The 18493-nt window shown below is 45.8% G+C and overlaps 1 protein-coding gene across 1 annotated transcript in view; it reads left to right on the forward strand.

Moving 5' to 3' along the window:
• The first annotated feature begins 5484 nt into the window (after positions 1 to 5484).
• The window catches only part of gabbr2 (gamma-aminobutyric acid (GABA) B receptor, 2), a 127776-nt gene continuing 114767 nt past the window's right edge, over positions 5485 to 18493 (forward strand). Inside the window, exon 1 of the mRNA XM_040188886.2 lies at positions 5485 to 6537. Within this exon, the coding sequence (XP_040044820.1) occupies positions 6223 to 6537 (315 nt within the window). The 5' untranslated portion in view covers positions 5485 to 6222. The remainder of the gene's footprint in view (positions 6538 to 18493) is intronic.

Below are 18493 nucleotides of genomic sequence, written 5' to 3' on the forward strand. Positions count from 1 at the left end.
CCCCCCCCTCCTCCTCTGAGTATGTCTGAATACTGCGTACAGGCCAAATTATGATCATCTTCAATCTGAGGAAATTAATCCAATACATTCACATCCAATTTTAAAATTATGCGTGCATAGTTCTGCATGTCAAGGGTGATGAACCAATCAAATCAATCAAACAATAACACTACAGCAGACAGTTATGAGCTTTTAGTGCACGATCACCACATGTGGCGGCACGTAATACAAGGTGGGGGGAAGCATACAGCCAGTGTGAATCACACACAGCGGTTCTTTCTGGTATCTGAGTAGTTCTTACATGATGAAAAATGATGCAAATGCTTGCACGTGCATGCCATGAACACGTCATCTCGCAAATCAAATGTTTGAAGGAAATTTACATCCACGTACGTATCGACGTTTGCCTAAACACACATACACACAGACACACACACACACACACAAACACTCTTTGTCTTCTCACAAACGCACATTCTGAGCCGTGCTCTGTTTTAATCGCGTTACATTCAACCTGCAGGCAATGTGGAATTGCTGCTAAAACGATCAGCCTTGCCAAAGAGCTGCTATGCTGCAGCTGACGTTGAAAACATTCATTGTAAGTGTGATTATGTAAGACGTAGTTCTCGCTATAACGAAGACTTGACAGTAATCAAAATAGTGTCCTCCCACAGCGCGGCCGTGGCTCTTTTGAAGGCAGTGGCCTACTTTGTACACTTCTCTTCTCAAGTCTTGATTTAATTTCGGAATGAAACGAGAAGGGCTGTGATAACCTCTTCTGGCCAGCACAGACGTAGCATGCCTGCTCTGAGATTATCTCTCAGGGCGGCACAGCAGAGGACATCCCTTAAATCAGAAACACGCAGTGAGCATGTACTGTCGAAATAGTGGGCCGGGGACTCTGGGGGAGGCTCAGTCCCCGCTGTGGGGCCGTCAGATTCATTCTTTTCTTGCCATATCGTTGTTGCCTGTCTTCGCGCAAACCATGGGGGGGGGGGGTGTGCTTAGTGCCCAATAATAATTACATTCAAGTCGTGTAGCTCGGCGTGTGTTTTCCCTTCAATAACACCCGCAGGCGCCCTGGTTGCTCACCGGGTCGACTGCAGTGGGACGGGTTCAAGTCAGGCCCAAAGCATGTCATGCCTCTCTCTCTCTCTCTCTCTCTCTCTCTCTCTCTCTCTCTCTCTCTCTCTCTCTCTCTCTCTCTCTCTCACTATAAATAAAGTAGATCCTCCCCCTCTAATTTAAAAAAACAGTCAAATACCAGTGACAGTCTGAGAAACCGTGTAGGTCAAAGTCATAAACAACACTTATTGCTGTTATGAATGCATTTCCCGATTCATTGAAGAATTTTATCCAAACTGAATCGTAACATATTACGTTTAGAAAGAAAATGTTACTTATACATGGATGTACGGACACAACAGCGATCACAGACTCTTTCAGATTGTACCAGTACTTGAGTTCCCAAACAAGCATTTCAATCAGGAGAGGCAAGTCGGATAAAGCAAGATAATTGTTTATTGTTAATAGATGATGTGTGATCATAGTCTTCTGAGTCTTTGCCGATCGGACTCTACGGGGAGATTTGTATTCCACGGACATCTGCCTCGACCGAATGACAACTCCAAACAATGACTGCAAGGAAATAATGATAATAATGCTTCCTTTTCATCCCGACATCCTTCTGAGCCTGAAGGACGGACGTGTCCTGCGGGTTTGAAATGCATTCGCTGCGGTGTTCGCTGTTTTATAAATGTAGTTGGTCGTGTTTTTGAAGCCTGTGAATGGTGAATTGACGGACGTGTGAGGAACTTAATAATTTCTCCTTTTGTGCCTTTCAAGGGGATTTATTTTGTGTGAATATGTTCTCTCAGTTATATCTGTTTAGTTCTACATAGTTGTAAAATTGCATTGGGTTGTCTTGACCTCCAGTGGCAGTCAGATGAAACATTGAGTAAAGCAAAACACATGTCCAGGCAAAATATCCCACAGTTTGGAGCCAGAAGTTTGAAGGGTGAAACCTCTCACCTGCTCTGTCCGTGCTCTGTTCGCACAAAGAACAAGACAAAAATTATTCTCATCAGCAAGTTCCTGTGTCGAGCAGCACAAACAGAGGCCGATTTCAAGCATTTCTCTTTTTTTATCGCAATGCGTAGCTTTCTGGTCTGCAGGCTTTGGCTGTTTTCCGAGCTCATAAAAGATGCATTCTCCTCCGCTATGCATGGAACACGACCCGCGGAAGAATCACTCCTCAACTTGTTTGTATTCATAGAATTGGCAGGACCTTGACTCCAGATTCTAAGACCGATTATTGAAATAGCCGCTATGCTGAAAGGGGCAGAGCAAGCATGTCGAGAAGAAGGAGCATCTCAGTAATGGAAGGTTCCCTTCCGTATAGTACAGTTACCTTTGCTTGGAGTTTTGAGATCACTAATCTATGTTGTTGATCTGGGATAATGGGGTTATGATGCTTTTCAGTATGGCAGATCTTATAATGTGCAAGTTGAACGTGATACCAAATTGCCTTAATGGCAGAACAACGCGAAAGCCCAATGTGGCCGAACAGTGAATTAGTTTCCATCTCTTGTACATTCACAAACTGCATCAATATTAAATCAGAACAGCAGAGTGGTGATCAAGTGTAGGCATCACAAGAGTGATATGTCATTATTCTAACCCTTCAGTTACCTGCATTTCTGATAAACAAGTTACAAAAGATTACCATCGTTATTCCGTTGGTGAGCACAACCGTCTGAATAATGGAATATGATTACCGGCGGGAACATCATTTTTCATTCAACCTGCTGTGAATACCTGCCATTTGAAGTTTAATGAGCATCTTGTGTCGTATGGTCAGGGTTTTGTTGAGGGATGTCCTCAGGCCACCCCATTAATCTCTATCAGACAAGGACACGTCAGCCAGCTTGCTCGGTACGACTGTCTGTCTGTCTGTGTGTGTGTGTGTGTGTGTGTGTGTGTGTGTGTGTGTGTGTGTGTTTGTGGAGGGTTGCCAGGTGTTTGGCAGTACAGCTGCTTAAGACTTGATCATCCTTTGGTCTGTTTCTGAAGGGTTTCTCAGACCTTCAGAACGGGGAAAAGTACCTGGACATAATCACACAAACACATTCCACCAGAAAGAAACTGTCTAATTGGCTGCATCACTAAACGTGGTCACAACATAGAATTCCATCTTTGATTGCTCAAGAATCAAGAAACATCTGCAGAACTATTTTCCCACGTGACCTTCAGAACCTCACAAGCATGTTCACCTTAGTGGTGATGTATTGGCTCGACATCTCGTTTACTGAGAATGGGATCGCGGAGCCATGATTAAATTCTTAATGAATGATTCATGACCTAAAATGAAATGGACATTTTAATTTGGCAACAATCATCGCTGGACAGGTATAATCTCTACATCAGAATAAATAAATAAAAAGAGTGAATTTAGGGGTGTTAATTGATACCTTGAGAGTTCTACCTGCCTGGAAGAATCTATAGGTGCTGTTTATCATACAAACTGTTCATCACATGTGCTTATTAAGGAACCCTATTTTCCACAGCTCTTGCCCGTTGAATTGTAGATTCCTCTCCTTGCATTTAAGCAAGCGGAGTTTGCTGTTTGATGCTGTGTCTCTAAGCCGCGCCGTCTGCACTGCACAACATATTGCAAACTCGCTGCCGTGTTGATGTTGGTGGAAGTATTTTGAGGAGGGCAGGATTTAGTTTTGTGCAAAACAAACAGATGGGACGAAATCTTGACCCACTTCTTCATCTGGGCCACTCTGAATAGAAAAGAAGGATGAAAAAGAAAAAGAGCTGTGGGATGAATTCTACTGTGTGAGTGAACACAAAATGCATAAAATACAACTTTTTGTCATTGAAACTCATTGTTTCCTCCTGGTGTTCCTCTTCCTATACCTCCACACTCTTTGCACTTTCACTTTCAACGTCATTTGAGTGACTGATTTGGAGAAATCTTTCATGTGGTTGAGAAAGGTCTCGATACTTCAGGAATCCTCTCAGCTGCCACCCGGTTCCTCTGTGTGGTGTTTGCATGGAGCTGCTTGGCCTTGTGATAAATTATAACCTATATTTTAAGATGCCAGCAGGGTCAGCTCTGCCACATCAATCATGACCGCTTTATGCTTTATGCCCCTAATGAAGAGTGAGGAAATTGATTGCATTAGCAGAGGGGTAAATATCATCTCGTGGGTTAACTACGCATAGGTTGTTTCATAATGTATTTAGCAGCAAGCCTACAGAGTTATTTCATTTGCAAACCTTGGATTGGGTATATTTTAACAGCACTGCAACTGCTGCCATTACCCTCCATAACGATAACACATTATAGTTGTCAGTATCATATTTGAACACGACGAGCAGCAATCCCCGCTGAACCTGGGGGGAGGTAAACATTTAGGCTTTCATTTAGGCTCTTTGTTTGAATAAACAAACCACCTTGACGCTAATTGTAGTTGCACACGTGATATAATTGCGTAGGTCAAAGTGAACACTATCTTTAAATACGGTCGCAGCTGATGACTTGAAAGGGTTTGCTATTATACCCCACATGCATTTAATTTACCCTCCCATGCCTGTTTGACAATGTGACGTATTAACTGTTGAAATAATTGCCTGTTTGTTGGACCTTGGGGGCTCGATGAACTGGTTATTATTTTGCACACAGACGGGAATAGAAACATGCAAATGGCCTTACGGGCTAACACGTGTCAATGGGAGCGGTGCAGCACCTCGGACAGCGCAGAGGCTTCCCAGGTGGTTCGCTATCCGTGGTTCTGAAATTCAGCTGAATTCCTGGATCAGAATCTAGTGTTTCTACACATTGAGTGACATCTAAATCAACTTGCATACAGCCTTCCAGCTCCAGCCTCTGCATTAAGCTGAGCTTTTGAACTCACCACACCTCAAACAGCGGGTCAGGGATGTCTAAAATGAACTTCACAAGCTCGTTTTTGGCACGTTTTATCGTTTTAATACACCACTGAACCAAAGCCCTTCCAGTTGCTGTCCAGGAATGTTCTGTTCATCCTTGGCTTGAGACGCCCACTCAGTTCTTTTATCAAGTATCACGCTCAAAGACAGCTCAGCAGGTGGGATGCAGCGGGCATGTCTACGTCAGCCACCTGCTCGCCATCTCATAGGACACACACATGAGCAAGTCGCTAAGACATGGCTCGTTGTACAACGTTCAACACAACACAGCCTTATGCACGTGCATATAATCTTATAGGATGCTCCGTGCATGTCTGATAAATCGCCTTCTTGCTGTAACATAAAAGCCCACTGAACCACACGCTGCTGCTGAGTCTATTCTCTGCATAAGGTCCATGCAAGCCTTTCCACCAGGCTGTTAAGGCTGTAACCGCCGCCCCCCTCCCCTCCTACCCCCATCTACTCCCCCTCCCTCTCTCTCTTCCTCTCCTCCTCCACATTCAGTGCTCCCTCTTGCGCGCACGGCGAGCAGCAGCAGCAGCAGCAGCAGCAGCAGCGGCAGCGGCAGCAGCGGCGGTGGTTCCAGCGCTTCTCTGACGCACCACCGGAGATGAGCATCCCGCTCCCACCGGCTGTCAAGGCATCTCCGCCTCGGACCTCCGCTGTCAAGCTTTCAACGCCATCCTGTTTGTTTTTGGCCACTGTTACCCGTGTCGCTTCGCTGCCACCTAGTTGTGTCACATCGAGCAGTTGAAAGCCAGCGCTTGGCTTGGAATTTACTTCGGAGGTGATTTTGTATCCGCAGCGGCTGTCAACGGGAGTGATTGATTCCTGTCCACACTCACTGGGGTGGAGAGGGAGGGGGGGCGGAGGTCTCCTCCTTGTTCGGGGCATCCTTCAGAACGTTGTTGTGCTTCTGTGATAGGTGGTTTAATTCAAAGGTGAAAGAGGAGGCGGAGAACCGTTTGGATGACGGACACCGAAACGCAATAACGCGGATCGCTGGAATATTCTCACAGAGGTGCCGCTACAGACAAGACATATTTTTCTTCTCCTCAGTTGGCATTCATAATCCGCACGACGAGTTTGCCCACTGCAGGGGCTGCTGCGGCTTTCGCGTCTGCTCTGCTGTTTTTAATACTATTTACTTGAGCATCGGGCGTCAAAGCATCCCGGACGAGCTTGCGATGCCCAAACAGTGAGGGGAGGGGTGGGTGGGGGGCACAGTGCGGGCATTGCATTTTGGTCACCAAGCGAGGTAGCATGGCTCCAGCCCGGAGGGACTGCAGCGGCTGTGGGATGATCCTCCCGACGGGATGCCTGCTCCTCTCTGTTTTGCTCTTCCACCCTGCCCTGGCCAAGGTGTGCAACGACCGCACCAAACACGGGCAGGACAACAGCTGGTTCGCCAGGGACGGGGAGAACTTGCCCATTATGGTGCTTATGCCCATGAACGAGTCGGCCCTGATGAGCAGCATCAGCCAGGGGATCGAGCCCGCGGTGCAACTGGCCATCCAGCACATACGGGAGTCCAGGAAGTACTCGTTCTCCCTCATCACCAAAATCTATGACACCGAGGTAAACCTGCAGAGCAAATCCTCCCACTAAGCTGCTGCTGTTTGGGCTCCGACTGGTTTGGAACACTTGTATATAGCTTGTGGGTGAGCGCGCATGTGTGTGTGTGTGTGTGTGTGTGCGCGCGCCGCGTGCTTGTGAATGTGAACGTGCGCACTGGCCCGCAGCGCCCCACACATTGTGCGTCCAAGGGGAAACGCTGGTTCTGGTATGTTTCGCATGTGGACAACTTGCATTTCTTTTTCGTTGCGCAAAATCCCACCTCCCCAACCCCCCCCCCAAAACCCATGCCCGCCCCCCTGCCCCCTCAATGACAGCACGTTGTTAATGCCCACATCTGAGCCTCCTCTGTCTTGCTGCTGTCGCTCGTCGTTGACGGTGAATAGTTACCCGACATGTTAAGACAGCGCGCCACCCGGTTTCTCCAAAGTCTCTCAACCGCGCTCTTTTTTTGTTATCGTCAGTTCATAAGACGTGTGTTTGACTGAAGATGCCTCTGAGATATCAATATTTTCAGTCACGAATCAGTGTATCCTTTAACGATTCCAAAGCTGCTTCTCGTCGTGCCTGAAGATGGCGGTAATCGGGTGTGCGCCTTCGTCAGACTCCCTGCACCTTTCTCAGGAATCTCCTCGCGTTCCAGCTCCAGAAGAGCATCTGTTTAGCAACAAAAACATCAATAATTTACCTCTCAGGTCAAAGTCCCCGAGGTTCAGTCGTAACGCAAATCACTGCATGATTTGATATTGTAGGTGTTCACTTTATGGCTTATTTGGGCTTTAATTATTTGGACCATACCAGCAGTGCTCATAGAGGCCTCATATAGTGATTGAGGTGCCTTTGAGGACACAATGCAATTGGGGAGTTTGAAGCATGCTGCATCATAGAGTTGCCATGCCAACACATAACGATGGTGACAGTTTGACATGTCTGCTTTTTCTAATGCTCTTATTACATTGACTTGCTACTAAAATACATTAACACTACATACAAGTACATAATAAGATGTTTTTCCTGTCCAGCACCTATTCAGTTCAGTGTAAGTGCACAGGCGTGTCTCTGTGCGAGAGCACACCCATCACTGTTGACAGAGGTAAGCCCCCACAGGCGGCATGCGCTCAGGCCACGGGATTAATATGCTCTTATGAGCGTTTTGATTTTTTTCTCTTTCTGCTCCCGGGGACGGAAAGACGAGCTGCAGGCAAGAGGCCGATGGGCCAACGTGACATCCGCCCGCTAGGGGTGTTAAATAGTGATGCCAGCTTCACGAGAAAAGTGTTGTTTGATGACTCTGGGGTTCAGTGTTGCATCTGTCCATCCAATGGCAGTAGTTGTGTATACAGACCAGCTGAAATTCCACCTTCCAACCATGTTTTTGGAAAGATCAAAGTCAAAATATTCAACGCTTTGTTTAAAACCATGTGTTGGGTGCAGACCGTTGTTTAAATATTCTACTAAATGTATTGTGACAGACAAGTGTTAGTCTGGTAGGTGTGGTTTTAATAAGTCTGGGAAGAAAATGGTGTAACAGCACTTTAGAGTATATTCACAAGACATTGTAAATCCTTTGGCACAAGTAAACACTGAACCAAAGAGAGCCCTGTGAAGTGAAATGGAAATATATTGCTGGATATTGTTATTATATATTTACAGACAATAAGAGTCTGAGTCTGTAGCGGGGAAAAGAAAGATTTCAATAACATCCTCAGGCATGACAAACTATTATTGTTTTTTCAAATGAAGTGGAGCACTCTGCATGTGGACGATACCTTTCCCCAGGACAGAGCATGTGACGTGGACCGCGTTGCTTTCGGAGCCTCTGACACGGAGCGCTAACGTGAAGCTGGCGGATTAAAGTCTTTGAGTGCACACACATTGCACACAGTTTCCTACATACTACATGCTCATGTCGGAAAACAATGCACGCATCTGTGCGCTGCGTCTGGAGAAGTGTGCGACTGTTGTTACACACACGTGTATGTGTATGTCGGGGTGCCGGGATTTAGCCTGGCAGATGTAAGTAATCGGCCCCTGAGCAGCGTCTCTTTATCCCTTTATCCCCGTTGGTGGAGCCGTGGGCAGCCTGAGCAGGCTCGGTCCACCCCGGTGTGGATGGGTGGTACTGGTGGTGATGACGATGATGATGACGACGATGATGATGATGATGTTGCTGCAGGATTAAAGCGGCAGTCACTAGAGGAAGAGCAGATGTCCCGCTGTGGAATGTCGGGCGACCTAATGCAGGCTGCTGTGGAACCAGTTTCATCAGGCCACAGCTAGATTCCTAAGATAAGGTTTCAACATTAATGGCAACGTGGCAGTCGGAGACAAATGCAGGTCTTTGCTTTAAACCCAGGGCATTGCAGGTAGAACAGAAGCAGGATGGATTATATCAACTGGGAGGCTTAGTGCTGGAGTTGGTCCTCCACTCCGCAGCTCTAGATGTGTGAGTGTGGGTTTTAGTGTAACCGAGGAATGATACTGTAACTCTGCAGGCTTAGAGGATCACAGCTTTGGAGAGGTCAGGAAGGACGGGAAGAGGATGGAAGGGAGACTTCGGGGCAGTGAGAGCGTTCTAAGCCACGCTAGCTCACGCGACCGACTTTCCATGTGTGACAGACCTTTGAGAGCAGCCACTCACGGAAGGAGCTCCTCTTTTAACACAGCGTTTTACGTAGAGGCATTCATTGTGTTCACGGTAATCCACCAAAACTGAGAAATCAATATCATTGAGCGTGAATGGATTCATACACACTGTTAGTATAGCAAAGTAATAGTGATACTCTGAGGATTCGGTTGTGGAGTCTGGTGTGTTAATGTTGTTGATGCGGGACTAAGTCGCAAGGACTGTTTGAGGATTAGGAGACAGCATTGTTAAACAGACTGGCTGTATCACACAGATTGAAGGATCGCCATTACAGAATCAATACAACCACCAAGACAGCGTTGTCCTGCAGTTGGAGATCAGATATTGCGCATGCACAGTTCACCAGATGCAACATGCAGATCGGCACTTAAACTGCTCTTCCATTCATGCAACGCTACTGGCCTCCTGAGACTGTGTTAGCAGCGAACTGTGTGCAGTGTGACTGCACACGGACGGCCTCTCCCGCTCCCCCTCCGAGCTCGAGATGCAACATGTCACATTCGTGCTCATGTTGGCACTCGCGAAGGCACCGCACAGTCCACTCGTTCGCAGGAGGAAGCACCCCCCCCCCCCCCCCTCCCCCGAAGCGCTTATAAGGCCTTCTGTCATTTTGTCAGAAGAAGTTTCGTGTTCAGCGAAATGGGTTCCCATAATGGATGCTAGAGTGGTGCTACGCATAGGTCTCCAGTCAAAACGAGCTGGTTCGGTTTTGAGGAGAATCGGCTTTAACAAACTCTCGTTGGTTTATGGTTTCCAGCCTTTATGTCATTTACTAATCTTAGTGATTCACCCTCTGTAACTCACCTTTGAGCCTTTTTGTGTAAAACCATCTGACATCGGGCAAATGAAGCTGGACATCTCGTATGTCAGGGTCTCATACTGTACGCCCAATATTATCTTAAGATCTGACTCTGATTCAGCGCTGGGGGGGGGGGTGACCCAGGGGGTCAACAAAGATTGCCTTTCACCGCTCCTAACAGGGGGTGAATATGTGGCGATTGTAAGGAAAAGTAGCCTGTGACAGCCTGGGTGCTCTCTGGGCAGAAAGTGCTGAGTGTGGCTGTATCCACTGACCCGACACAGATACTGGGGATCAATGTGCAGCCGCCCTTCTCATAGAATGAACAGGATCTCAGGGGAGAATCAGAGAGAGAGGCGAGAGTGAAAGCGATGTGTGGAGCTATGAGATGGAGATCCCGAAATAGGATTATGTCATCTTCTGAGCAGGAAGAGGAAATGGTCAGTCTCTTATTTGTCATTGGATTATAATGTGATGCTATTTGTGTTGTTTCTGTGACGCTATAGACTTTAATGGCCATGACACAAAAGAAAAAAGCAATTACTGCATGCAATGAGGTGTGCATATTAGATCAGTTAAAGGCTCACGGGATCTTGCATTGTTGTGTGAATAATATCATTTGACTGAGGGGGTCACAAATCTTATAAATGTACTAAATTACAGCTCTAATTACTGACCTTTCTCTCAGTCAGGATGGCAGTGGGCCGGAGGGCTCAAGGAAGACCACCATAAAACATCAACTTTGCTGATTAAAAGTGTCTCTAAGATGCACTTAAACGGGCTTTGTGACGTCTAAAATGACACACAAATAACATGACAAGTATATACACATTTTACACACGCCACTACACACAGACCTGTCTCCTCCCTTCACACACACACACACACACACACACACACACACACACACACATAGAGCAGCATATGGTCTCGGCTGTTTTCAATGGGCGCGCCTGCGGCACTGCCCGAGGTCAGGACCATGTGGTCATTTGAGCAGCGAGACATGAAGTGTTGATCAGTTCCAAATAGAACCATATCAAAATCAAATTGCTTTTATGCAACATCAGTAAGTCGATCCATCCTCGCCTCGCTTTGGGGAGTAGTCAAAAACCCCACCTCACCACAACCAATTTTCATCCATCATCTGGAACCTGTGTAACATGACAAGACAAATCTGTGTGTCATCCTTTTAAATGTTTTACTTCCTTTTTCTTTCCATCCCCTGTGCATTAGACCTCATGCATTAATCACTATGCTCGTTTGCTTAATTGCATTTCAAAAAAAGGGATTTTAGATTTATGAGATTATGGAATACTGTGTATTGAAGAAAACGGCATCAAGGCAATAGAATGGTAGACGGCATAGAAACCATTTATTTCTTCTACAAAAATGGGGTGAAATTCTAGTAATTACTGTTCTTTTTGCCCATCTCTTGTCCACCGAGCCTCCCAAGATATTGGTCCTCTCTGGTATATCACTACCCACCGACCAAAGGCCAATATATTCTTGCTAATGTGTTAACAACACAATGCCTCGTTTGATGTAATATTGGTATTTATAGCACTGAAATTCAAAACGTGAATTCAAGTGTGACTAAAAACAAATGAGCCTTTTGGCATTCTCCACCTTGCCTTTGCCTGCAGTAGATTACAGCATATTTGACTGAATCCCTTGTTTATGCGAATATGCTGCTAATTCGATAGAGCAAGAGAGAGGTTTTGGCATCATCTCATGTCTGCGCAGCCGCCCCACAGGGCCCGATGTGCTGACCAAGTCAAGGGCTAATCGCATGAGAGAGGCAACGGCTGAATTCAATTTCAGAAGCACCTTGGGCGAGTCACCGAAAATGTACGTCTGTGCATGAGTGCTGCTGGAGGTTGAGAAGGAACGGGAAGCGGTCGGTGCCACTGGGTGTGTGTGTGTGTGTGTGTGTGTGTGTGCGCGCGGGGTGCTGAATATCTAAGTGGCTGGTGAAGGTGATTCTTGTAGAAGGACCCAATCACCCCACACACACACCTGAAGGAATAAATACAGTATCTAAACCTCCACGCCTGTTTACCATAAATTCATTGCGTTTTAATTACAAACGGTTGACATACTTATTTGGGAAAAGCCCTCATGAATCCAGTTTGTGATAATCCGTTATGTTTTTCAAATGAAATTTCCCTATTTTTAATCTTCTTTTCCATGTGCCAGTGTTTTCCCAGCTGATGCTATGATGAGATGCCTCCTTGTCATGTTTCTTAGACTCCACTGACATTTAGATGCCCAAAGAATCCCAAAAGTGGCAAAATAAGCACCAATAGCCGCCATTAACATTTAAGAGACAGTTTCTCTGATTTTTATGGCTGAGGTTACGGAGACACGGTGGAAGGATAGGTGAAAAGGTTAGGGAGGAAGAAAATGGGGACTTAAGGAGGACGAGATAGGGGAGGTTTTACTGGGAGGAGAGGCGTGAGGCAAATCTATCATGTTCATTCAGCACCACTGAAAATACGGAGAAGATGGCTGCTGCCGTGTCCACTGCAGCATTAAGGCGGTCCGTCGGTCCGTCCGGCTTGCACCATCCATAAAGCGGCCATTGATCCCCAGCCGAGCCATTTGCACACACAATTAACTCGAGCGAATGTTTATCTGCTGCAAACTGCTTCCACATCACTCATTCTCACTTCGGAATGTGGTGTAAGTTTTAGGATCCTCTTGGTATTTTCATACCAGGAAGTGGTTTCAGATTGAGGGCAGCACAATGAATCAAATTAATAATCACTACCATTTTGGCTTCACTCATCTAAATGAACGAGATGGCGATATTGACGTTTTAAATGTGTGTTCTACATCAACTGCCATCACCAGTAAGGCAATCGAAACATTTTTTTTGGGGGGGGGGCTGTCATATTGATGTGTGTGAACCCGGCAGCGAAAGTCAGTGTAACGAGTGCAGCATGAGGGACGACATCGTTATAAACCTAAATGTTGCAGTCCAGAGTAAAGGAGTTATATACTGATTGTTTCACGTGGCAAAACACACCAGAACCCTATTTTGAGTCCCATTTTAATGGAAAGATTGTGGTGAAAGTGGTGCTGCGTTTGTTTTTATGTTGCTTCAAGGCAGTAGACTGTGAATAAGGAGCCGTCTTGTGAAAGCGGCCATCTGTTTACTCAAATGCAAAAGGTCTTTAAAAATATTTAGTCCCTAAACTCAATGAATAATTCTAATCCCGTTGGTTGTCATCATGTTCAATCCCATTCAGAATGCTACTCATGAGGCCTTAGTGTGTTTACTGAACTCAACAGACAGACAAGATCCAGGAGAATGTGTTTGTGTGCTTATGGTTACCAACCCCGAGAGAGGTGCCCTGCTGTTGCACGTCAGGAGAATTTCCATCACTAAAAGGCCGTCTGTGTGTGTGTGTGTGTGTGTGTTTGTGTCTGAGTCAGGGACATGAAAATAGAAAGAGGTGGTACCTGTGAGAGGGGCTCCGATTATTTGTATCGCCCCCTTCTCTAATGTTATTGGATCTTTAAACAAAGCTGTCCTCTCACGCCAGGTGTATATTTTCCACGGATGACTTCAGTCATTATCCATACAATTTTAACACAAACACACTCAGACACCACATACCTCCCTGTTCCTCTCCCACGAGTGGAGAGAAAGTGAAAGGATTGCGCCGAGAGGGCGTGCCGCTGTCGAGTGTGCGCTACTTACGATGACAAAGTGCCGTTGTGTCGACTCTTGCATGTGTCCAAACTTAGATGATGTGAATGAATCTGTGGGGCCGGTGCGTCTGTATGTGCGCGCGTGACTCTAGCAGACTGTAAGATGTGTGATCGTGTTATGTGTGCATCCTGTTCCCACAGGTCAATGGCAACACTTGTTGGTTGGTTGTTATGGCCCCAGCTGGGATGTGTGGAGACTCCGGCAGGTCCCACAGAAGAATACTAGCCATTATTGCTTTGTCTTTATCCATCACTGTGACATGCATCTACCCCCCCCTGCCCCCCCGCCCCTTTTGCATTAATCTGACACACAAAAACCGCCCACTCACACGCACAAAGCCAAAAAGCACATGCAAACAACAACAGAGTGCACCAGGTGGCTGTTTAGCCTCACCTACGCTGGCTTTAAAAATATCGACTTCAGACAGATTTGAACAAATAGGCAGGATCTACATTTTTCACAATGGAAGCAATTCAAAGTAGCACACATCTGCACATTCATGGTCTCCACGTTTTTGTCTTTAGGTTTCCTTTTATTTAAAACAAGTCATTATCCCTTCTGTTTGTCCGTCCTTCTGCAGTAAGAGGGGTGCAACTAAAGGGGCGATTAAACAATTTCGATCACAGCAATAAGGATCTTCATGGAGCACCTGTCGGAAGCACAGCCTTCACAGTTATTATTTTACCGAAATAGACTGATGGATTTAATACATTAAGGCTTCCTTGCCCAATACGTCATGCTTTTGTGCTCATCCAGCTGTGAGGAAACCAACTGTCAGTTTCTGTTTTGCTTTTATGCAGTGTGCCATTTAGGTTTTGCGGTTGTCAAACATTGTAACTCTCTGTGTGTTTTTCAGTATTTTCCTGCTTTGACTGACTGCACACCAAATGCATGTAGCAGGATTGTCTAAAAGTGTAACTACTGTGATTTGTTGCTGGTCTTAGGCCCCGGCGTGCTGCAGCTCTATGCTCCAGCCTACTGTGATACATTTCAGACCTTTTGTCCATTTACCACTTCCCGGTCCCTGATTGCTCGGGCCCGCGAGCAGAAAGCAGTTGGTGAGCCCATTGTGTGCCAAGAGCGATAACAACAGACAGTAGAGTCACAGACACACACGCACGCACACACAAACACATGTATATCCCTGACCGCAGTCCCTAAAAGCCCATGGAGTAGCAGTGGTACACATCTGCCATGCCTATCAAAAGAAGGCAATCGTGCCACATGCGATCACAAAAGGCTGCACAATGAGGATAGGAGATCATTTGCAACCAAGCTCTATCTGCCGTGGCTAAGTCCTAATCTCTGCGCGCGTGTGTATACGCCTTTGTTTGTGCATGTGCGCGTGTCTTCATGGACGGCTAGTTGTATTAATGGATGGCAAAACAGATTAAATCGTGCTTCCCTATGTAGTATCAGTGGAATGGTATATTGTCAGTGACCCCCCCCCCCCCCCAACAGTGTGCCCCAGGAGTGGGTTGCATTTTGTGTTGAAACTGTCCCGTGTCCATTTGGCAAACACGCCCCAATCCACAACCGCGACCGCACGGCCAACCACGCATACACACGGCATCACTCAAACCGTCACACGCAGGAGGCAGCCACACCGTAAATGTTCCTCACAGCCGGACGACACGTTGTGATGAGGCTCTTTCTACGACCAAAGCATCGGCTGTGGATCCGGAAACGCGCCCATGATGAGCAGTAAGTCAGACTGCGGCTGACAGTCGAGGAGGGTTTCTGATTGGAGGGACCTGCGGCCTGTGTGACTAATGTTACTGTAAGGCTTTTATTGCCTTCTTCATTGCAAGTAGGTACACACACACACACACGCGGGCACACGTGTAAGCCAAGAAACAAACTCATGCACAGGGTGTGTTCTCCCTGAACACTATTATCTCATACGGTTATTAAGATTGTGCAGCTCTGAAGATACAATTCCTCTGACATGGGTCCTATTTATCAAGAGTTTGTATTTATTGACACAGGACGTGTTTGATTAGGTATTGAGCTCCAGCAGCATGCCGAGGAACGTACGAAAATGGGGAAACTTACAGACGTAATAGTTGGCTCATGTCAAATGTTTGGTTGTGTTTTTGTTCACACCTGAACGATTAAGCATTAAAAAGAGCAATGTTGTCCAGTTGTTGGCATTTAAGCAGTATACAAGTGATTTAAACACTGTTCCAGGTACAGGAACTCCTCTATAGTCACGAACCAGTGGCGATGCTTTGTTCCTTTATTTACATCGATCAGCAGTACGACGACTTGCAATTTAAGTGCAGAGTGGGCCCAAATTTGCTTCTTTTTTTTTTACATGTGTCACAAATAAATATCCACCTCCAGACAATAGGTCTCCACAGTGCACAGTCAACGAGGCAATTTGTCTTCATGAAATCCTTCCTCACCACTTTACAAGCTCCCAAAGCTTAACTGTGAAATACATATACATCCGTGACAAAGAGCAGGCGCGTCTCTATTCAAATCAGCGTAGCGAGATGGTCATCATGATGTCTATCATGGCAACTGTGACTGTTGTAGCACAACAACGACCTTCTAAACCCAAAAGGACCTGCAGCCAGTCTGGGATTGCATGAGGTGGGCAGGTTTTTTGAAAGATGACATTTTTTACTAACTGAACATCAAAACACATTAAAGCCATTTCCATCTTCAAACATTACATCTGGGAATCTTGGACAGTAATTGACATGTTGAATAGCGACTGAGGGGGATGTATTTAGCATAATCTAATAATCCTCATCTCAGACAGTCTTATCTGGTGATAACACTATTTACATGATTACTTCCATGCTGATATCTCGTCTAAATGCAGAACTCTCTTTGCCAGAAAGCTGTCCATGAAGCCCCACTGAGTTTATGGATCTCGTGGGTAAAAAACAGAGTGATGGCAGACTGCCGGTCTCATTTTTCTCTTTGGGAAACGTCCCAGAAAATTGACGCCACCTACCTTTCTGCTTCTTAAAATTGGGCATCTTTTTGACGATACGACAGTTGACGATCCAACTGCACCTGAATTTCACCGCTTGCATACAGTCAGCTGTATATGTATATATATATATATATATAGTGGAAAGATTGAGAATTGCCCACTTGGGGTTTTCAGCACTGCCACCAAAAGATACTGGCCATCTCTTCCTCCATTTATTGAATCCTTTCATAATGGGAATTCACACCCTATTCAGCCACTACACGAGATGGATAAAGCAATCAAATCACGAGACAAATGTATACATATATTGAGCTCTTGCAGTGACAAGAGAGGGATGGGCAGGTTGTGTTTAAAATGGCAGCTCGTATTGCTGCTTCTTCGTACTGAGATGGTTTTTGGGGCTTTGGTAAGATTTGATTGGCTCAGTTGTCTGTGATAGATGTGCCCAATGATCGGGGAGCGCTGTTTGGACCGATGACATCCCAAGCTGTGAGAAGGAACGATGCATATTACGTTAATTCAATAGAAAGCGGTTGGATAGTGAATGAGATTTCATTATCCCACGTAAAGCAGATCATTCCAAGGGCCATCTGGACGGATGAAGGACATTACTCCTAAGGCGCATTCTTATCAACATTTATACTCGCATAGAAAGAGCCATTACAACTCTGATGTGATGTCTATTGGCCTGGTCAGTGTTTCCGATCCGACGGATAAAGGTCCTCACCAATGTGACCTTATTGGTGTTGCAGTTGTTTTTAGAGTATAAATATTTTTTGCATTAAGCATTTGACAAACAACCCAAATGCTAATTTTAAACGTCCAGTCCCTGCCAGGGATTTCAGTTCCATTTTACAGGCTCTTCAGAAGGAAAAAAACAACTATTTTCCACACTGAGTCCATGTTACTCTAATTACTTCCCTTATTAGTATTCTAGTGGAACATTAGCAATTAACATGGTCATTAAAAACATAAAGGTCTCTCCTGTGGGGGAAAATAGAAAAATAAATAAATAAATGAAGCTAAAATGTATGTTTTAACCATTTTATCATGGCCGCGTTAGCAAAGTTGCGTCTTCACCTTTCGGCCTTGGCGAATGCGTAAAGGGGCCTTCGGTCATGCGGCTCATTCTAATGTATGTAAATTGTGCGGAAAAGAGGACGTCGATTAGATTTGGTGGTGTGCACATGCCATGCATTCATTCATGAGGTTGGTAAAACTGCTAATTACGTACCCCGAAACATCCATCAAGCATGTGGACTGGCTCAATGTAAACACAAGTAAGCACATGATCGTTCGTGTTGATCGTGTTGTACGGAATGTCGAAGCTGTGATCACAGAACCAGACACTCGGTCCCTCACACAAAGGCACGGCACATGTGAAGAGTGTGTGTTTCTATGTGCTCAGGGACATCCTCTTGACTTAAAAAAGAATAAGGCAAACAACGCCGTGGATGTTGACATGAATATATATAAGGGAGCGTTTTAAACAGCTCTCCAGCGCTGACCTGTCGATGGATGTGCTCTTATTGAATAAATGAACATGGCTTGTATTTACCAGAGATCACTGCTTTTAAGATGTATGAATCAGAATTAAACATGGTCCCTGGCGGGTGTTGGCAGACTCCCTCTACATAAATATTATCTGAATGCGGCGACTCTGTGCAGCTCTCTGCTCTGTTGACTTGTTCCTACTCACGGGGGATCTTCCATTGATTTCTGGAAGGCCTTCACGCCGGCTTCTTCTGCTCACCGGAATCCCATTTTCGGCAAAAGGCTTTCTAACTCTCATTGCAGCTTCCTTTCCGGTCGGTTCGTCTCTCTCCTAAAGTCAACATCGCTTTA

The sequence above is a fragment of the Gasterosteus aculeatus genome, chromosome 10 (genome assembly GCF_964276395.1).
Source record: "Gasterosteus aculeatus chromosome 10, fGasAcu3.hap1.1, whole genome shotgun sequence".
NCBI lineage: Eukaryota > Metazoa > Chordata > Actinopteri > Perciformes > Gasterosteidae > Gasterosteus > Gasterosteus aculeatus.